The sequence below is a fragment of the Culicoides brevitarsis genome, chromosome 1 (assembly GCF_036172545.1).
Source record: "Culicoides brevitarsis isolate CSIRO-B50_1 chromosome 1, AGI_CSIRO_Cbre_v1, whole genome shotgun sequence".
Lineage (NCBI taxonomy): Eukaryota > Metazoa > Arthropoda > Insecta > Diptera > Ceratopogonidae > Culicoides > Culicoides brevitarsis.
In genome coordinates this window covers 1,404,683-1,429,250 of record NC_087085.1, presented here as the reverse complement: position 1 = coordinate 1,429,250, position 24,568 = coordinate 1,404,683, and the positions used below count along the sequence as shown (strand labels likewise).

General features: G+C 27.7%; 7 protein-coding genes across 12 annotated transcripts in view; 4 read left to right on the top strand and 3 right to left on the bottom strand.

The window, feature by feature from the left end:
- Positions 1-30: 30 nt before the first annotated feature.
- LOC134827923 (ATP-dependent RNA helicase Ddx1) lies at positions 31-7,572 on the top strand. The gene is made up of 3 exons (XM_063840813.1): positions 31-186; positions 1,018-2,777; positions 7,046-7,572. Exons 1-3 carry the CDS (start codon positions 171-173, stop codon positions 7,448-7,450), a joined length of 2,181 nt encoding a protein of 726 aa, XP_063696883.1. The 5' UTR covers positions 31-170; the 3' UTR covers positions 7,451-7,572.
- A 22-nt stretch (positions 7,573-7,594) lies between these two features.
- Positions 7,595-7,945, top strand: LOC134828215 (uncharacterized). The gene has a single exon (XM_063841243.1). The coding sequence runs from the start codon at positions 7,595-7,597 to the stop codon at positions 7,943-7,945; it is 351 nt and encodes a 116-aa protein (XP_063697313.1).
- A 32-nt stretch (positions 7,946-7,977) lies between these two features.
- The window catches only part of LOC134827925 (endophilin-A), a 40,107-nt gene continuing 23,516 nt past the window's right edge, over positions 7,978-24,568 (top strand). For all 5 annotated transcript variants that reach the window (XM_063840825.1, XM_063840822.1, XM_063840823.1 and 2 more), the window contains exon 1: positions 7,978-8,286. The gene's annotated coding sequence lies outside the window, so the exon portion shown is untranslated. The remainder of the gene's footprint in view (positions 8,287-24,568) is intronic.
- LOC134827000 (fatty acid-binding protein, muscle-like) lies at positions 10,537-11,212 on the bottom strand. The gene is made up of 2 exons (XM_063839521.1): positions 10,698-11,212; positions 10,537-10,631 (listed from the first exon to the last, which is right to left on the bottom strand). The coding sequence occupies exons 1-2, from the start codon at positions 11,049-11,051 to the stop codon at positions 10,581-10,583; spliced, it is 405 nt and encodes a 134-aa protein (XP_063695591.1). The 5' UTR covers positions 11,052-11,212; the 3' UTR covers positions 10,537-10,580.
- LOC134834413 (putative tricarboxylate transport protein, mitochondrial) lies at positions 12,007-17,181 on the bottom strand. Of its 2 annotated transcripts, none has more exons than XM_063849071.1 (4): positions 14,845-14,889; positions 14,355-14,661; positions 12,819-13,390; positions 12,007-12,758 (listed from the first exon to the last, which is right to left on the bottom strand). In XM_063849071.1, exons 2-4 carry the CDS (start codon positions 14,554-14,556, stop codon positions 12,576-12,578), a joined length of 957 nt encoding a protein of 318 aa, XP_063705141.1. In that variant the 5' UTR covers positions 14,557-14,661; positions 14,845-14,889; the 3' UTR covers positions 12,007-12,575. The 2 variants fall into 2 exon arrangements, with proteins under 2 accessions (XP_063705141.1, XP_063705134.1); XM_063849064.1 differs by lacking the exon at positions 14,845-14,889 and adding an exon at positions 17,126-17,181 and having other exon boundaries at positions 12,008-12,758.
- LOC134838153 (pre-mRNA-splicing factor CWC25 homolog) lies at positions 17,319-19,230 on the top strand. Its single transcript, XM_063853624.1, has 2 exons — positions 17,319-17,392; positions 17,453-19,230. Exons 1-2 carry the CDS (start codon positions 17,375-17,377, stop codon positions 19,178-19,180), a joined length of 1,746 nt encoding a protein of 581 aa, XP_063709694.1. The 5' UTR covers positions 17,319-17,374; the 3' UTR covers positions 19,181-19,230.
- LOC134838154 (small nuclear ribonucleoprotein-associated protein B-like) lies at positions 19,193-20,037 on the bottom strand. The gene is made up of 2 exons (XM_063853625.1): positions 19,922-20,037; positions 19,193-19,797 (listed from the first exon to the last, which is right to left on the bottom strand). The coding sequence occupies exons 1-2, from the start codon at positions 19,922-19,924 to the stop codon at positions 19,252-19,254; spliced, it is 549 nt and encodes a 182-aa protein (XP_063709695.1). The 5' UTR covers positions 19,925-20,037; the 3' UTR covers positions 19,193-19,251.

The window sequence follows — 24,568 nt, the reverse complement described above, 5'->3', positions numbered from 1 at the left end:
TGAAGAATTGTGCAGTTGGATTGTTTTCATTGCCTCATCGTTTGCTGAAAATAAGAATTTTTCAATAAATTTTGATTTTTTAAGCATTTACAAAGGATTTAAGTGTGAAAATTGAATTTAAATTGTGAAAAAATAATTCAAGAACATTTTAAAAGAGGAAATCATCAAAAATGACAGCTTTTGAAGGTAAGAATCTAAATTTGCCGGTTCAAGATTTTTTTCTCACATTTTTGTATTTTATGAAAGTTTTTATTTTTTTACTATTTTTGTGGAAAAGACTTAAATTTCTTAAAAATTTATCATTTTTGTTTTTTAAATATTTTTTAAATTAAATTAAATTACTTTTAAATTAAAAATCTTATAAAAATGTGTAAAAATTGTATTTTTCTCATCAAAAATTTTTTCTACTTGTCATAGCAAAGAAATTTTTTTGAAATGTTTTTTTTTTAATTTTATTTTTAAATACAAAATTATTTTTTTTCATTTATTTTTTATTTTTTTAATTTTTTTTTATTATTTTTTTTATTTTTTTTTTAAATTTATATTTTTTTTTGTAAGTTTCTCACTCATCAAAATTTTTAATTTTTTTTTCTAATTATTTTTTTTTTAATTTTTAAAAATTATTTTAATTTTATTTTAGATGTTTATTTTTATTAAATAAACTTTTAAGGTTTTAATTTAAATTATTATTTTTTAAAATTATTTCTCCAAAAATTATTATTAATTGTATATGTACATATTTAATTTTTTTTAAATATTTTAATATTTTCTATTTTTTTTTTAAATTTTTATTGATTTTATTTTCAATGTTTAAAATATATATTTTTAAAATTTTTTTTTAAAGTTTTTTTAAAATATTTAATTTTGTAGAATTTTTTGTTTTAAATATATTTTTCTATTTTTTTAAAATTTGAATTTTATTAATTTTTAAGTTTATTATTATTTTTTTAATTTTTTTAACATTTTTTTTTTCACAAAAATTTTAATTAATATTTTTTTTTAAATATTTTTTTTTAGAATTCGGTGTCATGCCAGAAATCGGAAAAGCCGTCGACGAAATGGATTGGCTTCTCCCAACTGACGTACAAGCGGAAGCTATTCCCTTAATTCTCGGCGGAGGCGACGTTTTAATGGCTGCTGAAACCGGAAGCGGCAAAACTGGAGCCTTTTGTTTGCCAATTTTGCAAATTGTGTGGGAAACATTGAAAGATCTGAAAGAAGGCAAGGGCAAATCAGGCGGAGATGGCGTAACAATCCCTCCGTGGACCATGTCGTTCTTCGATCGTGGCAATTCGATGGCAATCACGCCCGATGGAATGCGTTGTCAATCGCGCGACTTCAAGGAATGGCATGGATGTCGTTGTACCACGGGCGTCGCGAACACAGGACGTTATTATTTCGAAGCAACTGTCGAAGACGAGGGATTATGTCGTGTTGGATGGTCCACGCAAAAGGCATCTCTCGATTTGGGGACAGATAAATGGAGTTTTGGCTTTGGCGGAACCGGAAAAAAGTCTCATAATCGCCAATTTGACAATTATGGAGAAGCTTTTGGCAAAAATGATGTTATTGGATGTCTTCTGGATTTGGTAAGGCTTGAAGTGACGTTCACGAAGAACGGGCAAAATCTCGGCGTGGCGTTTAAAGTCCCGGATCACTTGAGAAATGAGACTTTTTATCCAGCTGTCGTTCTAAAAAATGCGGAAATGTCATTTAATTTCGGAAATAATCCTTTTAAACATCAAATTCCTGAAGGATTTGTCGCCGTGAACAAAGTTGAAGAGCAAAACAAGAAAATAAATCCTTTTGCGTCGGCAAATGCTGCTCCGAGTGAATTTGTGCAACGCCCAAACGCTCCTCAGGCAATTATTATCGAGCCATCTCGTGAATTGGCGGAACAAACTTTTTCCCAATTGCAAAAATTTAAGAGATACTTGAAAGATCCCGCCATAAATGAACTTTTGCTGATCGGAGGCGTCTCCGTAAAAGATCAAATGGCAAAATTACAACAAGGAGTCGACATAATTGTCGCTACGCCGGGTCGTTTGGAAGATCTCATCAACAACGGATACGTTCTTCTCACCCATTGTCGCTTTTTCGTACTTGACGAAGCAGATGGCTTGTTATCGCAAGGTTACGGGCAGCTAATTGAAAATCTTCACAAACAAATTCCCAAAATCACGTCAGATGGGCGTCGTTTGCAGATGATTGTCTGTTCCGCGACTCTCCATTCGTTCGATGTCAAAAAAATGGCTGACAAATTGATGCATTTTCCAACGTGGGTCGATCTGAAGGGAGAAGATGCCGTTCCTGACACAGTTCATCACGTCGTTTGCCTCGTTGATCCGCAAAAAGACACGAGATGGCAAAATCTGAGGAATCACGTGCAAACTGATGGCGTTCATGCGAAAGATAACGTTCGCCCGGGAAATAATACGCCCGAAACGTTGTCGGAAGCGGTGAAATTGCTGAAAGGAGAATATGTCGTGAAGGCAATTGAAGAGCACAAAATGGATCGAGCGATTATTTTTTGTCGCACGAAGATCGATTGCGATAATTTGGAGAAATATTTGCGATTTGTGGGAGGCGAAAGATTTTCGTGTGTTTGTTTGCACGGAGATCGTCATCCGAAAGAGAGAAAAGATAATTTGGAAAAGTTTAAACAGCAGAAAGTAAAGTTTTTGATTTGTACCGATGTTGCTGCTCGTGGTTTGGATATTACGGGATTGCCGTTTGCGATTAATGTTACGTTGCCTGATGAGAAGGCGAATTATGTGGTAAGTGTTACAAAATTTATTTTTAAAAATAATTTTTTTATTCAATTTCAATTTTAACTTAAAAAATTTTTAAAAAATTATTAAAAAATAAAAAAAAATATTTTTGATCATTGAAATTTCGAGAAAAAAATTCTTTATGATTCGTCATATTTAAATTTAGTTATAAAAATTCGTATAAAATTTTAAGTTGATATTTTTTTTTATTTAGAATTAAAATGAAAATTCTGATTTTTTCCTTTGAATTTTTTGTTTTGAAAACTAAATCAAGAGCAAAAAAACTGTGTCAAAAACTGTGTCAAAGCAATTTTTGTCAAATCTTGCTTCAAATGGATAAAAATTTGTCAGAGGGCTCTAATTTATCATTTTTAGTCATTTTATAACTCAAAACTGCCAAAAAATTGAAACTGAAAAAAATTTTTTCCTTTGACATAGTTTTGTTTTAAAAACTAAATCAAGAGCAAAAAAACTGTGTCAAAAACTGTGTCAAAGCAATTTTTGTCAAATCTTGCTTCAAATGGATAAAAATTTGTCAGAGGGCTCTAATTTATCATTTTTAATCATTTTATAACTCAAAACTGCCAAAAAATTGAAACTGATTTTTTTTTCCTTTGACATAGTTTTGTTTTAAAAACTAAATCAAAAAAAAAACTGTGTCAAAAACTGTGTCAAAGCAAAAATCTTGCTTCAAATTAAAAATTTAAAATTAGCAAAAAAAAATGTGTCAAAAACTGTGTCAAAGCAATTTTTGTCAAATCTTGCTTCAAATGGATAAAAATTTGTCAGAGAGCTCTAATTTATCATTTTTAATCATTTTATAACTTAAAACTGCCAAAAAATTGAAGCTGAAAAAAAATTTTTTCCTTTGACATAGTTTTGTTTTGAAAACTAAATCAAGAGCAAAAAAACTGTGTCAAAAACTGTGTCAAAGCAATTTTTGTCAAATCTTGCTTCAAATGGATAAAAATTTGTCAGAGGGCTCTAATTTATCATTTTTAATCATTTTATAACTCAAAACTGCCAAAAAATTGAAACTGAAAAAAAATTTTTCCTTTGACATAGTTTTGTTTTAAAAACTAAATCAAGAGCAAAAAAACTGTGTCAAAAACTGTGTCAAAGCAATTTTTGTCAAATCTTGCTTCAAATGGATAAAAATTTGTCAAAGGTCTAATTTATCATTTTTAATCATTTTATAACTCAAAACTGCCAAAAAATTGAAACTGAAAAAAAATTTTTTCCTTTGACATAGTTTTGATTTGTAAACCTAAATCAAGAGCAAAAAAAACTGTGTCAAAAACTGTGTCAAAGCAATTTTTGTCAAATCTTGCTTCAAATGGATAAAAATTTGTCAGAGGGCTCTAATTTATCATTTTTAGTCATTTTATAACTCAAAACTGCTAAAAAATTGAAACTGAAAAAAAATTTTTCCTTTGACATAGTTTTGTTTTAAAAACTAAATCAAGAGCAAAAAAAACTGTGTCAAAAACTGTGTCAAAGCAATTTTTGTCAAATCTTGCTTCAAATGGATAAAAATTTATCAGAAGAGCTCTAATTTATCATTTTATAACTCAAAACTGCTAAAAAATTAAAACTGAAAAAAATTTTTTCCTTTGACATAGTTTTGTTTTAAAAACTAAATCAAGAGCAAAAAAACTGTGTCAAAAACTGTGTCAAAGCAATTTTTGTCAAATCTTGCTTCAAATGGATAAAAATTTGTCAGAGGGCTCTAATTTATCATTTTTAATCATTTTATAACTCAAAACTGCCAAAAAATTGAAACTGAAAAAAAATTTTTCCTTTGACATAGTTTTGTTTTAAAAACTAAATCAAGAAAAAAACTGTGTCAAAAACTGTGTCAAAGCAATTTTTGTCAAATCTTGCTTCAAATGGATAAAAATTTATCAGAAGGGCTCTAATTTATCATTTTTAATCATTTTATAACTCAAAACTGCCAAAAAATTGAAACTGAAAAAAAATTTTTTCTTTGACATAGTTTTGTTTTAAAAACTAAATCAAGAGCAAAAAAAACTGTGTCAAAAACTGTGTCAAAGCAATTTTTGTCAAATCTTGCTTCAAATGGATAAAAATTTGTCAGAGGGCTCTAATTTATCATTTTTAATCATTTTATAACTCAAAACTGCTAAAAAATTGAAACTGAAAAAAAATTTTTCCTTTGACATAGTTTTGTTTTAAAAACTAAATCAAGAGCAAAAAAAACTGTGTCAAAAACTGTGTCAAAGCAATTTTTGTCAAATCTTGCTTCAAATGGATAAAAATTTGTCAGAGGGCTCTAATTTATCATTTTTAGTCATTTTATAACTCAAAACTGCCAAAAAATTGAAACTGAAAAAAAATTTTTCCTTTGACATAGTTTTGTTTTAAAAACTAAATCAAGAGCAAAAAAACTGTGTCAAAAACTGTGTCAAAGCAATTTTTGTCAAATCTTGCTTCAAATGGATAAAAATTTGTCAGAGAGCTCTAATTTATCATTTTTAATCATTTTTTAACTCAAAACTGCCAAAAAATTGAAACTGAAAAAAATTTTTTCCTTTGACATAGTTTTGTTTTAAAAACTAAATCAAGAGCAAAAAAAACTGTGTCAAAAACTGTGTCAAAGCAATTTTTGTCAAATCTTGCTTCAAATGGATAAAAATTTGTCAGAGGGCTCTAATTTATCATTTTTAATCATTTTATAACTCAAAACTGCCAAAAAATTGAAACTGAAAAAAAATTTTTCCTTTGACATAGTTTTGTTTTGAAAACTAAATCAAGAACTAAAAAACTGTGTCAAAAACTGTGTCAAAGCAATTTTTGTCAAATCTTGCTTCAAATGGATAAAAATTTGTCAGAGGGCTCTAATTTATCATTTATAATCATTTTATAACTCAAAACTGCCAAAAAATTGAAACTGGTCATTCAAATGGAAAAAATTTGTCAGAGGGCTCTAATTTATCATTTTTAATCATTTTATAACTCAAAACTGCCAAAAAATTGAAACTGAAAAAAAATTTTTCCTTTGACATAGTTTTGTTTTAAAAACTAAATCAAGAGCAAAAAAACTGTGTCAAAAACTGTGTCAAAGCAATTTTTGTCAAATCTTGCTTCAAATGGATAAAAATTTGTCAGAGGGCTCTAATTTATCATTTTTAATCATTTTCTAACTCAAAACTGCCAAAAAATTGAAACTGAAAAAAAATTTTTCCTTTGACATTGTTTTAAAAACTAAATCAAGAGCAAAAAAACTGTGTCAAAAACTGTGTCAAAGCAATTTTTGTCAAACAAATGGATAAAAATTTGTCAGAGGGCTCTAATTTATCATTTTTAATCATTTTATAACTCAAAACTGCCAAAAAGTTTAAACTGAAAAAAAATTTTTCCTTTGACATAGTTTTGTTTTAAAAACTAAATCAAGAGCAAAAAAACTGTGTCAAAAACTGTGTCAAAGCAATTTTTGTCAAATCTTGCTTCAAATGGATAAAAATTTGTCAGAGGGCTCTAATTTATCATTTTTAGTCATTTTATAACTCAAAACTGCCAAAAAATTGAAACTGAAAAAAAAATTTTTCCTTTGACATAGTTTTGTTTTAAAAACTAAATCAAGAGCAAAAAAAACTGTGTCAAAGCAATTTTTGTCAAATCTTGCTTCAAATGGATAAAAATTTGTCAGAGGGCTCTAATTTATCATTTTTAATCATTTTATAACTCAAAACTGCTAAAAAATTGAAACTGAAAAAAAATTTTTCCTTTGACATAGTTTTGTTTTAAAAACTAAATCAAAAACTGAAAGCAATTTTTGTCAAATCTTGCTTTAAAAAAAAATTTGTCTGCTTCAAATTTTTGTCAAATCTTGCTCCAAATGGATAAAAATTTGTCAGAGGGCTCTAATTTATCATTTTTAGTCATTTTATAACTCAAAACTGCCAAAAAATTGAAACTGAAAAAAAAATTTCTTTGACATAGTTTTGTTTGGACAGAAGCTGTCAAACCAATATTATTTGAATAAAATATTAAAAAAAAAATAAATTGAACTTATTGAAATTTCCAACAATTCCAATTCCAATTTAAGCAAATTTCAAAACGTCATTGTGAGACCCCCAAATATAATTAATGAATTAAAATTAAAACTAAAAATTTTAAAAAATAAAATATTAAATTGATTTTAAAATTTAAAATTTTTTAAATAATTTTGAAGAATTAAGAATTAAATTAAAAAATTAATTTTTTTTAAACACTTACCAACACAATTTCATCAAATTTCTCTTAATTTTCAGCATCGCATTGGTCGAGTAGGTCGTGCCGAACGCATGGGCTTGGCAATTTCGTTAGTAGCAACTGTCCCCGAAAAAGTTTGGTATCACGGACAATGGTGTTCATCGCGCGGTAAAAACTGCTGGAACACAAATCTCACTGACGTCAAAGGTTGTTGCATTTGGTACAACGAAAAGCATTATTTGGCAGAAATTGAAGATCATCTCACGATGACAATCACTCAAATTTCGCCTGATTTGAAAGTCCCGCTTAACGAATTTGACGGAAAAGTCGTGTACGGCGAGAAACGCATCAACAAGGGAACCGGCTACAAAGATCACGTCGCTCAATTGGTACCGATCGTCAAACAACTCGCCGACTTGGAGGCACAAGCCCAACAACATTTCCTCAAAAGATTAAAAGTTTAAACGGAAAAATTCGAAACAAATAAAAAAATCCTTTTTACATTCACGAATCGACTGTCACTCGTTTGTTGTCTAAACAATTATTTGCTTTTCCGATTGATTTTTAGTTTGAACATTCCTCTCTCGAACGAGTTAATTTCGCTTAAAATGGACGACGACGAAGAAATTATCGATTGGAAGTCGGAAGCGCTTGCTGTAGTCAACGACATCAAAGATCACGTCTCCGGCATCGAGTTAAGTAACGTTCTTCCCTCGGATGAGACCAAAATCTACCTCAACGTGACGACAATCGAAGGAGAAATTTTCTGCATTCGTCTCAACAGCGAAGGATTTTTAATTTCTGGACATGGAAAAGACTCCCGAGCCTCCGAAGCGCTCGAAAATCAACAAATTTACGAGACCCCGTACTCGTTACTGTCAGCAATCTCCAAAAAATTCACCGAATCCTTCGGAAATCGACTAATTAATGAATTGAGTAAGTTAGAAAATCGACAATGAACCATCAGCTTCGTGATAAGGACCAATAAAAATTTAGAAAATAGGAAAATTCACGAGTTTTCATTCATTTTTCATCAATTTCCATTGAAAAAAATCGCATCAGCTGTTCATCCCGAGCCGAAATTCACTTTGAACTGCCAAAGATGACTGGAATTCACGCGGAAATCCATAGTAACTGTTCAGTCGAAGTCTGGAAAATTGGAAAAGTGCATGAAAAGTTAGTTCTGTGCAAAAATAAACCAAAAATTACCTTCAAAAAAGCAAAATAAAAGTCAATTGTGTTAAAACCAGCTGAAAATCACAAGAAAATTGTCAAAATCTCTTGGATACCTCTTAAAAAGGTAAGTCAAAGTTCTCCCGCAATGACTTTCTGTGGGTCTGTACGCGAATTTGTTGCATCAATACATCGAAAAATCCACGAAATTAATGAAAAACTCTCGATTCACGGCATAACAGACACGAAAAATGTTAGATAATTAATTGACGGCCTCCGAATGAGCGTAATTAACACAGATTGTTGGTCTCGAAGAAAAATTCTCATGTTCCTGCATCGACAGAAACGACTGTTTTTGTTATTTATTTGTTATTATTAATTATCTGCAGACTGTGAGAATAATTTTTTGCTATTTTTATAGTGTTTGTGCTCCTTCGAGTAATCGATTTTGGCTGTTTTTCGTGCAAACACGTCAAAGAGGTATCGATTTTTGGGCATTTTTTGGCACGACGACGAGTTGAATGAAACTTGCCATCAACCGGAAGTGAATTTTTCGCAATTTTATCACAACTTTGATATCGCCTCTCGCGTTTCGAGGCATTTTTGAGATAAAAACAAGGAAATTGTGCGACAATGGTGAGATCAGAATCATAAAAATATTCGAATGGAGTGCCACATGCGAGAATTTTTGATGCAGGAGACCAGAAATAAGGTCAAAAATAGAATCGACGCCACCAACTGTTCCAATCGAATGGATATTTTTAAATGAATATCAACAACAACTTGTTTTGCCGTTTGCCATTCCGTGATATTGAACGTGAATATTTTCTCCTCTTCATCATCATCTGTGGCGAATGTGTGCGTTCAACGATTCAATTGAACAATTTCTACGTTTAATATTAATAAAAATAAATAAAAAATTAGATATCAAAACACTTGTCCATACAAGGTGACGACGACGACGGATGATAAGAGAGCGTTGATAAAAAAAAATTTTTTTTCATCAAAAGACGTTGACTTATTTTTTTTTTTCGTGAAACGAGACGAGAAACGATAATTTGATGCAATTTATCAAGAAGACTGTTGATAAAAAAAAATAAAATTGAATTGCAAGGTCATTTGAGGCGATGAATGAATTATGTTCCATATTCTGCGTTTGCTCGTGTTTGTGATAAATTCTTGTTACAAATTTATGCAAGATCGATAAATGCGAGCGGATTCTCGTGTGCAAAAGTCATGTTTCTTTATTTATGGAATTTGTTGAGAATTTGCGGTTAAAGGGCTTATGGGAGATCATGACGTGAATTTTTAAAGAATTTAAATGAGGATTTTTTTTGAGATTTGACTTAAAACGTGCAAATTGGCTTTTTTGAGGGATTTAGAAAAGAAATTTGATATAGATGGAGACGTCTTGTTGTTTGTTATTTATTTAAGGAAGGAAATTTTAAAATTTTATTATAAATAAATTTATTAAAATTTTTATAAATAATTTTTTAAATTGAAATTATCAATTAATTAATATTTGAAAATTTTTCGTTAATTAAAAAAATAATTTAAGTAATTATTTAATTTAAAAAATTAATAATTTTTTTATTTCTTTTTAAATATTCAAAAAATATTTAAATTAATTTGATTTATTAATTTAATTTTAAGAATTTTTTAAAGATTATTTTTTTATTATTTAAAAAAATTAAAAGAAATTAAATAAATTTATTTTTTTTTTAAATTAAATGACTATTTAAATTAATTTTTCAAATTTATTATTTTGATTAATTTAAACTTATTTTTTCAATGAAAGATTTATTTAAAACATTTTTTCAAATTTTTAACGCCTTTCAGGAAAAAAACTAATTTTTTGTGAAGGTTAAAAAATTTCTTAATGTTTTTAAAAATATTTCATACTAAATTAAGAAAAATATTTTTAACAATAAAAAAAAGAAAATAAATTAAAAAATAAAAAAAAATAAATAAATAAATAAAAAGTTACATAAAAAATGTATTTTGTTGGGAAATTTTTCATACGAAAATTATTTTAACGAAAATCTAAAAAAATAAGACAACATGGATTTTAATTAAATTTACGATTATTAAAAAAATATTTTTAATACAAAAAAAATTCTTGATAAAAACCTCTGAAGAAAACCAGATTTTAATTTTTCTGATGGAAACGTCTGGTTAATTTCACATTTTTCTATAGATTATGATATCAACTTTGTTCATTTTATATCTCGATGATGAAATAATACGCCTTAAGCTTGTCTGAAAATCTTATCTTTTGATTAATTTTTCAAAAACTGAGTGATAAGATATGAAATCTGCTTTTATGACACGGGAAAATCTAAGAACTTTGGATTTTAAAGAAAAATTATTAATTTTTTTTTTCAAATTTTATTTTAAAAAATTACAAATTTTGTTTGAAATTTACTCCAATTCGTAAGTTCTGACGCAAACGACATCCTTAGCGGTCAATGTCTGAAACAAAAAAAATCAAAAAATTTTTTTTATATTTTTTTTAAGAATAAAAAATTGAAAACTTACAGCAACGAATCCAGTTTCCGTGAATTCACGAATAATTGTTGAGTCAACGTCGCCTTTTTGGTGTTGCACCAACTTATTTTCGTTCTCGAACGTGTACGTTGACTTGACTTTGCGCCCATCCGTCGTTGTCTCGTCGAATTCAACGTCAATCGTGAACGGCAAATCGACATTTTTAACCGATGACGTGGAACGGATCAAATATTTTGTGTCACTTTCCTTGATGAGTTCGAAGCTGGGTTTCCATGCGGCTCCCATCTTACGGAAAACGAGACCAACACCCAATGCCTTCATGTATTCGTCAAAGTTTTCCGACTTGACCATCTTGTATTTCTTTCCTTGCCAGTGAGGAGCCATTTTAGAGATTTTTCTTGCGAAGTTTTTCGATCGAGACAGCAACGAAACAGCAAAGTAACTGAAGTGCGTTTCAAGTTGCGTTCCATATTTTGTTCAATTATATCATCGTTATCTTATCTAATTGTCGATAATTGGAATAATTTTATTAAAACGTATTTTCTAATGTTTTCGGCTTGTCACCATATTCATCCGATAAAGTGTTATGAAATAAATTTTAGATTAGATAATGCGTTAATTGGTCGATGAACTTTAATTAAAAGTTTCCAGTTGTTTGCTTAGCATTAGAATTTTGTATATTTCCATTGATATTTTTGATATTTGAATTATTTTTTAAGTTTGAATAAGCAAAAAAGTAATTTTCAAATTTTTTAACTGTCAATTTTTAAATTGACGTTTACGAATTTTTTGAATAAAAAAGATAAAATTGAATAAATTTGAAGAAAATTATTTTTTTTAATTAAAATTATTAATTTTTTAATCATTAAAAGAAATTTTTTTGGTTTAAAATAATTAAAAAAAAAAAAATAAAAAATAAAATTTTTAACGGTAAATTTTTGAATTGACATTTAAATTTTTTTTTTAAATTCTTAAAAAATAAATAAAAAAAAATTAAAAAAAAATTAATAAAAAAATCCTATATCCAACAATTGAAGCCTCTTGTTATATTTAATTTTTTAAAAAAAAAATTATTTTTTAAAAAATTAATATTTAATTTATTTTTTAATTAAACTATTTAATTAAAAAAATTTTTAATTTTCAAATTTTTAACGGAAATTTTTTGAATTGACATTTACAAATTTTTCGCAAAAAAATTTAAATTTTGACATTTTTAGATAATTTTTCTTCAGAAAACGACTAATTGAAGCCTTATAAAAATAAAAATCATCAAATTTTTCCATCAATAGGTAATATTCATCTATGTATATTTTTCTCTTATATTTTTTTTTCTCAAAAAAAAAAGTAGTACAACATAACCTTAAAATCTAAAAAAAATTAAAATAAATAGCTTTAACAGAGGTACAGTTGAAACAGTTTACGTAAAAAATTGTCAAAAATTCTTTAAAAAAATAGTAAAAAATAGAAAAGCTTGGTATCTCTCATGAAATAGTTTCGGAATGACAAGAACAGAGTTTTGATTAAATTAAATGCAAAAGTGAACATTGCGAGATATTTTTTTTTTCATTGTGAGGTAAATAATTATCTCTAAATATGTTTTTTTGAGCTCTACTTTCAGTTGTATAGTTTTTGTTGTAAGGCATGTGCGATTTTTACGTTTAAATATCAGTGCATCCATCAATTTTTGTATTTTTTTGTCGTCTAAAACGTGCGTTTTTTCTAATTTTTGTCAACAAAAGTGCGCGATTAATATATTTTTTAATGGCAATAATTTTTTTTGAATAAATTTTTGACTAGTTAACGAACTTTTTTTTATCTCATGACTTTAACGATTTAAAATTATTAAAAAAAAAATTAAAAAATAAAAATTGTCAAAAAAAACACCAAAAAAACCGAAAAATGAACAAATTAATGCCAAAATTTGTTGAAAAGGTCCATAAACGAGTCGTAAATCATAAAAGTAATGGCGACATCGAGACACACGCGCGACAATCGAGGAATTGTTCCTTTGTAGAATGCTTTTGGTCCTTCGTTGCGCCAAATTGTCATCGCGCAATCCATTGTATTTTTGTACTTGGAAGCCTCGAGTCCCTAAAAAATTTGATTTTTATTAAAAAAATTATTTTTTAAAAAAATAAAAAAAATTCTTACCTGCATACGAGTTTTCACGACGTCAATTGGGGTATTTCCAAAGACACTTGCCGCTCCAGCAATCGCTCCAAATGCTCCAACTACGAGTTTCGGCACCGGTTTATTCGGATCGTCGCCTTTGTAGACATCTTTACACGTTTCCATGACATAAAAACGAATTGCTTGATTTGAACCTTGTTTCATGATTGTTGCTGTAACGCCCTTGTACACGCCCGTGAGGCCCTCTGCCTTGACAATTTGCCCGACGCCGTGGAAGAAACCTTTGAATTTGGGATTTGCACTTCGTTGGTCGTTGATGAACTTCACTTTGACAGTTTCCATGGGAGTGACGGCTAAAAGTGCTTCAGCGACGCCTGCTCCCAAGCCAGCTCCGAGTTTCCCGAGAGTACTGAGTTGACCACGTTCGTCGACAAGTTGCTGTTTGAACGTTTCGAAGGCGCCAAAACGCACGGCGGATTTGGGGATGGAGCCGTAAAGTAAAACACTGAGACCGCGATACAGTCCGAAGAAACCATTTTGCTTGACAGTCTTCTTGGCGCAATCGATGATGCCGTTGTATTTTTTGTTGGCACCTGAAAAAATAAAAAAATCAATTAATCCAATCAGTTTGTTGCAAAAAAAAAACTTTGATTTGAAGAGGCTCTTATCGCACGTAGATACTGCAGTGGTAAATTTTTTTGTCGCTGATATTCATTTAAATTAATTTAAAATTTATTTCAATAATTTATTTTATTTTTTTTATTGAAAATTTTAAAAAATAAAAATAAAAAAATTTAATTCAAATTTAATTTTATTTAAATTTTTAAAAATAATTTTCAATTAAAATTTAATTTTTTTTAAACAAAAAAAAAAAAAAAAAAAAAAAAATAAAATTAAGTTTAAATTCTTTGCAATAAAAAAAATAAATTTTTTTTTAATTTAAAAAAATAAAATTTAATTAATTTTTTAAAAATTTTTCAATTAAATAAAAAAATTAAAAAAAAAATAAATTTAATTTTTTTAAATAAAAAAATTAATTTAAATAAATTAAATTTATTTATATTCATAAAAAATTTAAAATATAAATCATTAAAATTTTAACGTGAAAAAAAAGTAAAAAAAATTAAAATATTTAAATAAAAAAGATAAAAATATTTATTTTGAAAAAAAAAATTTTTTAAAAATTAAATTAAATTTTAAATTTTTAAAAAATAATTTAAGTGAAATAATTAAATTAATTAATTATTTTTAATTTTTAAAATTATTTTAAAATTTTTTGAATTAAAATTTTATATATTTAAAAAAAATTATTTATTAAAAAATAGTAGTGTCTTAAAATTTTTTAAATCAATGATTAAAAAATTAAATTTTTATTTATTTTTAATTTATTTAATTATTAAATTATTTTTAAAAATATTTTTTTAATTTAATTCCCTTTTAATTCTCACGCTGCAAAAAAATAAAATTATTATTTAAATTCAATGGCCTTCACATACTTCGTGAATATCGATAAGCGCATCACTGACCTAGCAATAGAAAAAAAAACTCAAATCTCACCTTTTTCATCGAGTTGCAATTGTGTCTTGACGTATTCCGTGGGATATGTGATGCAAATTTCAATGCCTCCCGTTATGCCGCCCGCGACAATTCCTTTGAGGCCTTTTGTTTGTCCCGCTGGAGCTGCAGCTCCCGTTTCTGCCATCCACGGTCTACGTGGATAGGGATTGATGAATGTCCTCATAGTTCCTTTGTCAGACATTTTTCTCTTTTTTTCGCGTTAAAAAATTCAAAAATCCTTCAAAAAATATTTTTTTCACTTCCACGTCGGGCTTTGTCGTTCCTTCTTTACTGCCAACCAAGAGAGCTGCAAACGTAAGCACAACATATGATTTCAATTAATACAAAAATTACGTAAAAAGAGCACAAAAAATCATCTGATTCCGATTTTATTGTTTTAAAATTATCTCTTGAATAGAAATTTCTTCTAAACTCAAAAAATTTTAAATTTTGTAAAAAAAAAAATTCAAATGCAAAAAATATTTTTTACCACAATTAATGCTAATACGGCAAAAAAGACACGACTTAATTCAATAAAGAGTCGTTTTCAACTGACTGACCGGTATTTGAACGATTATACAATAATATTTTTATTGACTTGTCCACACATAAGTCGACGTACGAAAGCGATGATACGAAGAAAAAGTTGTAAATATGTACAAACAAACCAGAAAAAAAGGTTGTAATGTGTCGTTATCAGTATTTATTTATTTGTCTGACCAACACGAACACGTTGATAAACTTTTGCATGAATATTGTGAATCAGACAAATTTTAAATGTAGGTGAATTGACGTAAAATATTTTTTTTTTGTCAAAGCGCGGAAGAAAAGAAGAGAAAAAATAGAGAAAAAAATATACAAAAATAGATGAACTTTGAAATTGAAAGAAAAATGATGCAGAAAAAAATAAAAATAAATGATGGGAAGTGACGCACAATGTTTTTAAGTGAAAGAATTTCTTTTAACGACTTTGAGGAATTTTTATAGGAATGACAAATTTTCGCATTTGTGAAAGTGTTTGATTATTATTTATTTAGTTTTAATGAAAATAAATTATTTTCGGGGATTTCAATAAATTTTTGTTTAAAAATATTGATTATTTAAAATTTAATTTAAAAAAAATATTTTTTTTTAATTAATTTTAAAAAATTTTAAATTATTTTTAAAAATTTAAATTTTTAATTTTTTTTTAATTTTTTTTTATTTTTTTTAAATATTTATTTAAACACTAATATTATTTATTTTTCAAAAAAAAAATTTTTGATTAAAAAAAACAATAAAAATTTTAAGAGGTAATTTTATTTAATTTATTAAATTTTTTTCAATTTCAGATAATTTTTTGTCAATTTTCTCAAGTTTTCATGAAATTTTCTTTCAAAAAAAAGTTCAAAAAAATTTTCATTATGAATTTTTAAAATAAAAAAAAAATTATTAAAAATTTTAAAATTTTTTTTAATTTTTATGTTGAAATATTTCTTAAAATTAAAAATTTTTTTCAAAAATATAAATTTTATCATCAAATCTTTAAAAAATATTTAACATTTTATTAAAATGTTAATCTTATTAAAAATTGAAAAATATGTAAAATTTCATTAATTTTTAAATATTTTTTTTCAAATTTCGAAAAAATTTATCAAATGTCAGTTCAAAAATTGACCGTTAAAAATTTGAAAATTTTTTTTTATAGATTGAAGCTCTGAAAATTTAAAAATTCAAATAAATGTCACAAAAAGTAAATATTTTATTTAAAATAAAATTTTTGAGGAAATAAAAATTCTCAAAATCGAGCAAAATTTGGTTCTGTATCAAAAATTTAAAATTTTTTTTTTGAAATACATTTTTTTTTTGAAAATATTTCTGAAAAGTACCTTATTTTCATAATTTTCGATTTTTCGTTTCACTTTTCGTGCAATAATCTTCAATTTTTATAACTTTTAATTCAAAAATCTTCAATAAAATTTTCAAATTGCGCTCTTTTCATTCAAATTCTCTTCTAACAATTCATCAAATTCTCTCTTAATCGATGAACAAAGCACAAAAAAACACAAAACATCAAACGCAATAACATTTCTCACTCCATCCAACAATATTTCCAATACACATAGTTTAAATTTAGACAAAAAATCATTCAGAAACCTAAATTCATTGTAACAAAAAGTACTTCATGCCTCTTCTACATGAAAACCACGCATGACCAGATCATCGTATGATGCAATTTCGTTGAACGAACGACTCGAAAACCGTATAAAACTGCACAGAACATACGACAAAATCGCTGATAACATAAAAGTTTGCCGTCAATTGTGCTTTGAAGAACACAAAAAAGCACAAAAATTGAAACAAAAAGTCTGTTCAGGTCATTGTTGAGCACGGATTGAATGTCGAATGACTCGCAACTACTGCTGGAGTTACATAATACGCTCCATAAATATTTAAACAACAAATCCAGTAATGGAATTTGATCCCTTTTGCTTGAAAAATTCTTCGACATGTTCATTGACGTCACTTAAAATGAGAATTTTTTTGGTTTCTTTAAAAAATTTATGAAAAATTGACATTTTTAAGCATTTTTCGCACATTGAGCTTTGAACTTTAATTGAAATCCACGAAATTTATTTGGGCAAAACTTTCACTTTTCACAAGGGCACTCTTGTTTCTTTTGATTTCCCCGAAAATATCGATGGTTGAAGGAAAATTTCAATTTTTATCAAGAGAAAAGAAGTTCAGATGATTTTTTTCACAAATATTTGAATGGAAAATCACTCACGAACCTTTAAATTTATGAAATTACGTCGATGAGACTTCGATTCATGGTCCCAATATTTACTTTTCAACTCGTTACTCCTCATGAAATGATTTGAGACGATCGAAAATGATAAATAAGATTATCAATTTCAACCAACTCACAAAATTTCATGAGGAGTAATGATTTTTTTAACGAATTGTGGGCCAAAATCCCATGTTTTGATCGTCATTCGTGCAAATTTTTATTTTTTTCCTTAAATTTCTTTAAAAAAATCATGGGAGGAGGGGATTTGGTAGGTTTTTCATTTAATTTCTTCCTTGAACTTCTCTTAATTTAACAAAAAATTTTATAGAACACGAAAAAATCATGGCATCCAAAAAATTTCTCCAACCAAGAGCGAGTTTGGAAGGCGGAACAAAAAGAAGCCGCGGAGAAAAAGCGTCTTGCGGAGCTCCAACGTGAAATCCAGGATGAACGCGATCGAGAAGACCTCAAAAATATCGCTCGTTCTTCCGGGTTTCTCGACGACGGCGATTCAGCGAATAAAAAACTCGAATGGATGTACAAAGGGCAGCAACTAAATCGCGAGGAATACTTGATGGGACGCACAATTGACAAAAATTTCGAACAATTGGACCAAGAAGAGAAGGCAAAAGCTGATCCAATTAACAATGTTGCCATTTCTCAGCCGATAAATCACGTCGAACACGAAGTCATCCCCTTTAGCATTCGAAAGTACAAAGGATTGCCGGGCACGGAGCAAGTAGATATGGCGCGAAAGATGCTCGAGGATCCCTTGATGCTGATAAAACAGAAGGAAATGGAAACGAGACGACAAATTTTGCAAAATCCCGTAAAATTAAAGGAATTACACAAAATGCTGAAGCAGGAACAGAGCGAAAGTAAGAAGAAAAAGTCAAAAAAGGAGAAAAAATCGAAGAAAAAACGAAAACGCAGCGACGACAGTGACAGCGACGTCGATTTGGACAAAGCTTTAGCGGAAAAATACAAGAGATTGCAAGGCGCGCTAACGAAGGACGTCGATTCTGACGACAATGACGACGGAAATGTCGATAAATTACTCTCGCGCAAGTTTGAAGTGTTATCAAAAGAACTTGATAAGATGACGGGATCCAAAAAGAAGAAGAAAAAGAAGAAAAATAAACGAGATTCGAGTTCAGGAAGCTCTTCAGATGACTTTCAAGTATCGAAAAAATTAGAAAATGAACGTCGCGACGACAGAAATCGACGAGATGAGAGAAATTTCGATAAAAAACGCTCTTTTAGTCGAAGTCCTCGAAGAAATTTTGATCGCAGAGACGACAGAAGACCCAATTTTGATAGAAATCGATCAAAAAGTCCTCAACGAAGAGATAATCGACAATTTCAAATCAATAGAAGACGTTCCCGATCCCCTCAACGCCATCGAAGTCCCGATCGTTCATTGCGAAATGACAGAAAAAACACATCTCCTCGCCGAAATCGTCGTTCCCGTTCTCGTAGCATCGAAAAACCTCGTCAAAGACGCTCCCGAACGCCTGAAAAGCGTAACAAATCTCCGCCAGAACGTCGTGAGGAACGAAAATCGAGTTCGTCGTCTTCTTCGGCTTCAAATTCTGAACCCGACAATGGAGATTCCGACGATGGGCGCCCAAAAAAACGAAATTTTGGCTTAGTTACGTCCGATGGAAAGGGAATTGCCTTGAAAAATCCACAAAAAATGACAAAAAGAAGGAGTCCAAGTCCGAAAAAATTAGTTAAAAGCATTTCCGCATCAAAATCTGATCAAAAACGATCAACTACGAAACTAACACAAGAAGAAATTGACGCTCGATTGAAAGAAATGGCGGCAAATGCTTCGTGGCGTGAAAAAGAACGCACGGAAAAGGTACAAAAATATCGCGACAACGAAAAACGTGAAGAAGAGGAGGCGAAACGAGAGTTCGATAAGGATTTCCTGACGAAACAACTGAAGAAAACAGCAAATTCTACAACTTCTGTCGAGTCTCGTATCAAATCCAACTTGAATAATATTCAACGTTCGTCAAGGACGATGGAGTCGAACTTTGCAAGACGTTAAAAACGCATTTTTAGATGAAAAATGATGAAATTTTAATAAAAAATGAATGAAAGTCAAGAATTTCTGTTGATTTAATATCGCGGAGGAGGTTGTCCACGCATCATACCCGGCATTGGTCCTCTCATTCCGGGCGGCATTTGCGGAGGAGGTTGTCCTCTACCCATCGGAGGCATTCCCGGCATGCCCGGCACTCGCATTGGCGCCATATTTTGAGGCGCAGGTCCTCCAATTCCCCTTACAGGTCCTTGCAAACCAGCTGGAATGCCCGCCATGCCTGCAGGAATTCCTCTTCCAACAGCTCTTCCGAATCCGGGACCTCCCGCGCCGGGAATTGGAACACGAGGTAATCCTTCTTCTGGCGGCGGAGGACCTTCAACTGTTAACGAAACGATATTTTCGCCGCGCAATAAGACAAATCCCAAAACTCGCTTCTCTTCGCGCTCCGGCAATTTTGTGTTCTTGCATTTAATTTTGCGAAATTCCTCGCAATCGCCCAAAATTAAGTTCATGTGTTTGTCGAAAGCTTTGAATGTGCCGATGAAAGTTCGGGAGTCCTGAAGAACGACGCGAACGCGATAGTTCAAATGCTGAACCATCTTGTTGTTTTTGCCAATAGTCTAAAAAAAAATAATTTTTGTTAGAAATTGAAAACAAATCGTGAGGTTATGAAATGCAAAAAATCGATTTTTATTGAAAAATATTGAAAATTTTTACAAATCTTGAATATTTTTCAATTCTTACCATTTTTGTTGACTATTTAAATGCTTTTTCGAGATGAAATTTAATTATTTTAATGGAAAATCAATTAATTTTCTTCAATTTTTAATGGAGAGCGGCTTTTAAACGATTGATATTTGAGACGAATAAAATTGATAAATAAACTTGACATCACACTAATTCATTAAATTCGAATTCGAAAATATTTTTGAATTATCTGTTGATATGAACAAGTCACGTGGGTTAATATTTTTATTGAATAAATTTATAAAAAAAAATAATTAAAAAAACAAAATTAAATTAATTTTTAAAAAATTATAGAAATTAAAATAAATAAAAAAATTATTTAAATTAATTTAAAAAATATTTTTTGTTAGTTTTTTTTTCATTAAAAATTATTTTAATTTATTTTTTAAAAATATTTATTTTTTTTTCAAAAATATTTTTAACCTATATTATGAAAAAAAAATAAATTATTAAAATAAATTAAAAAATATTTTTTATCAGATTTTTTTTAAATTAAAAAATTATTTGTTTTTTTTAAATCAAATTAAAATAATTATTAAAAAAATTTTTAGTTTTTAAAATTAAAAAAAAATTAATTTTTGAAAGATAAATATAAAACTTCAAAAAATTATATTTTTTAATTAATTCAAATTATTTTTTAAAATTAAATTTATTTTTTAAATTAATTTATTAAAATTTTTAATTTAAAAAAATATAATTAAATAATTTTTATTATGAAAAATATTTTTTTTAAGAGGTAATAACTCTTATGATACAAAATTATGATAATTTCTTGACATTTTATCACAACATGAACAAATTTCATTAACATCAAAATCTCATAACTTCCATAACGTCACGAAAAATGGCTAGACTGGCGATTAAGTCATAATTCCTTCATGGATTGAAAATAAATCATGGCAAAAATCTCCCACTTATCGCCTCATTCAACCATACTTCCCTCTGCGATTGATGTCGGAGTAAAAAAGTAAATTCCCTCAAGGCAGGTGATTGTCTTGTACATTGTTTTTTGTTTTGCGGCAGAAATTAATTCACTTTATTTTTACTTTGTTGTGGCAATGAAAATTTTAGAACGAATACTGCCAAGAAGCAAATTGTGATGATTTCGCTTGATTTAATTAGAAAATTTATTCAAGTTTATGGCTGGAAGACAAAAGAAAAACAAGCGAAAAAGATAAAAGTTTTAATAAAATTATTTTTTTTTTGCTCAGCACGCGTTGGCGAAAATTGTTCTGTCTGCAAGAATTTAAAGAACGGAAGTTTAAATGTATTTTTATCACCATAATCAGAAATTTTATGAGATAATTATAATTTTTTCGTATTTTTTTTCTGATGATGGATGACGGGATGTTTCAAGTTTAATTAATATTTTAAATTAACTCAAAAATATTTTATTTTATGGTTTTTCAATAATTTTTTTAAAAAATAGTTATAAAAATTAAAATAATTTTTTAAATCTATTTTTATTTATTTTTTTCATCTACCTTTATAAATAATTTATTATTACTTAATTAAAATAAATAAATTATTTTTTAAAAATTAAATAAAAATCATTAAATATTATTAATTTAATAATAATAAAAATTTAATTTAATTTATTTTAATTATCATTCTTATTAAATGAATAACATTTAATGATTTTTTTAATGTGTATATAAATATTTTTAAAATAAAAGATTACATTTTATTAAATTAATATTCTAAATTTTAATTTTATTTGAACTATTATTTAAAAAAAATATTTAATTTATTAAAAAATAAATCAAATAAAATAAAATTAATTTTTTATAAAATAATTTTTTTAAATTTTTTTCTTCATAAAAAATATAATAAAATTATTAAAAAAAACTTTTAAATAAAATTTAAAAAATTCTAATGATAAATGATGTTAACAGCCTCATAAATTATGCAAAAAAAAAAACAAATTTTATAACATAATTAGCATTATCGCAAAAAAAGAAGAAATTAAAATTAAACAAACTTTCACTCCTCTGAAGGATACCAACTTTTAATTGGATGAAAACTCCCTCGAGAGCATAAATATTACTTTCATCTTTTTTTTACAACTTGACTTTTATCACAGACATTGTTGGAATTTTTCATTACTACCCTCAAGAAAGTTTATGAGGACATGACCTACAGCCTTGCTTCTTCGCATCTTGAGGGAAGAAATAACAGACAATGAGTGCGGGCGTCATATTGACTGGCGTCTCATTTTCACATTTCCCACAAGAAAAAAAAGACAATTTCATGGGATTGCGGAGTGTAAAACGATGTTCACACATATTTCACGTTCATACGGATAAAATATTACCCAGAAGAAGAAACAAGCGACATTTGGCAGTAAAATGCTTACATAACCCGATCGATCGATTTTTTTCATGCCTTTTATTTTTTTGCCAAAACATGTGTGCGAAACTTTTATTAGTTGTCACAACTTTTTTCGCTTTTGACGCAAATTTGTCAGTTTTTCCGACTCACCAAAAACGTGCAAGGATTTATTTAATAATTTTCCGACGAAAAAAGATTTTATTTATTGATCCGCCTTATTAATCGTGTTCGGACATGCCAAATATTCCTTTTTTTCGTAAGACTAAAAATAAAAGAAAAACACGGACACACGTTTCGGGTTCTTCTCTTAAAAAATTTAACACGAAATTTTTTGTCTGGCGGCAAGCAATAAAATTTCACTTTATTAATAATTCATCTCTCGTTCAATTCAGTACTGGTTTAGATAAATTTAGCCGAAAAACACAACATCCAATAAAAGCGAATGAAATAATAATGAAAATTGACGCATTTGAAAAAAATGCATCAACTAAAAAAAGGAAAAAAAAATGAGAAAAGTTGAAAAAGAATAAAAAAAATCTATAAAGACATAATTTAATATTGGACATCACAAACGAGCCTGAGGCAATGTTTGGCAGTTTGATTTGTTGTTCAATGAGGCATGAGAAATTTTATTATTTTTTTACAGACGAAAAATTGCAATAATATTATTTGATGTAGCTCTTATTTGCAGGATATTAAGACGAGAAATTTATTGGTTTTTAATGAAATTGTTTTTTCATGTCATTAATATCGATTAAAATTTTAATTTAAAATTTTCTTTTAAAGAAATTGAAAATTTACTGTGCTCTAAAGATACAGTTGATTTTTCATTTAATTTAAAAAATATTTTTTATATAGAAAAATCCACGAAAAAATCCTTATGAAGAACAAATTTAATTAAAATTATTTTTGCATAAAAGAAAAAAATTATTTCTATTGAAAAAAAAAAAAAATGATTAAAAAAATAATTTAATTTTTGGTATTTTAATTTTAACTAATTTAATTTAATATTTAATAAGCAAATAAATTATTTTAATCTAAAATTTTGTTTAAAATTAAATTAATTTTTTTGAACGAAAAATTGAATTTTCATTTTGTTAAAGCTACAGTTTATTTTATATTTCATTAAAAATTTCCTTATAAAGGACAAAAAAAAATTAAATAATTTTAATAATTTAAATAAAAATTAAAATAATTAGGTGAAAAAAAATTATTAAATTTTTTTCCTATTCTTTTGTAATTTAATTATTTTTGAATTATTTAAAAAATAATTTTAATATATTTTAATAATTTTAAAATATAATAAAATGAGTGAAATAAATATTTAAATAAATAATAAATAAATTAAAATAAATAATTTAATTTATAATTCACAAAGAAGAATGAAAATAAAAAAATATTAATTCATTGACCTCAAAAAAAAAAAAAAAATAAATAAACTAACCTTGAAAATTTTTAACACAAAAATCAATCAACAATTTTCTCAGAAATTTTCCATTGGATTTTTTTTCTTCTCCTCCTATCCTCTATTTAAATTACTCTTTAGAATCATTGCTTGTTGATTTTCTTCGAAATCCAATAAAAAAAATCGTATGATTTAAAGAAGATAAAAAAAACCTGACTTCACATCGATGATTGATATTAAAATCATCTCTCGTTTTTTATATTTTTCTTGTTATTCAAATAAAACAATTGTTTGATTTTTTTTATATTCTTCCTTTTTTCCGAGTACCAAGAGCAATCAGGTAGGAGCACTTTTGAATATTTTATATTTAAAGCGCATCATTATTCGGATTTCCCTTTTCAACAATTTTTTTTCTCTTCTCTATCGATTTAAATATCGCTCGTAATAATGGAGACGCCTCGTTGATCTGTTTATCTTCGTTTTATCGTAATTGACTTCAGTTGGTAAGGATTTGCAAAAAAAGGATAACATACGACGTGATTACGTTCAAAGACGAGTTTTGAAAACGGATATCTTCAGAAGGCATTTAAGGAAGGCATTTATCTGATTAAACAGAAAAAAATGTATAAAGCATGAACAAACGTAAAATTAACGAATGAAGATGATGAAAACTGTTGTAGACTCAAACAATTATTAATTAACAGTTCGCCGGTCTCTCGTGCATTCATCGTTAATTAAGGGGACATCGAAAATCCGGAGGGTAGGAAAAATTGGATTTGTGGTTTTTTTTCGTTGTTCTTCACATCAAACGTCGGAATTATTATTTATTGGCTGTCACTCGTAACAACAAACGAGTTCAAGTTCGAAGAAATTCCGAGTTAATTAACAACTCTCAATTTTTTAATTAG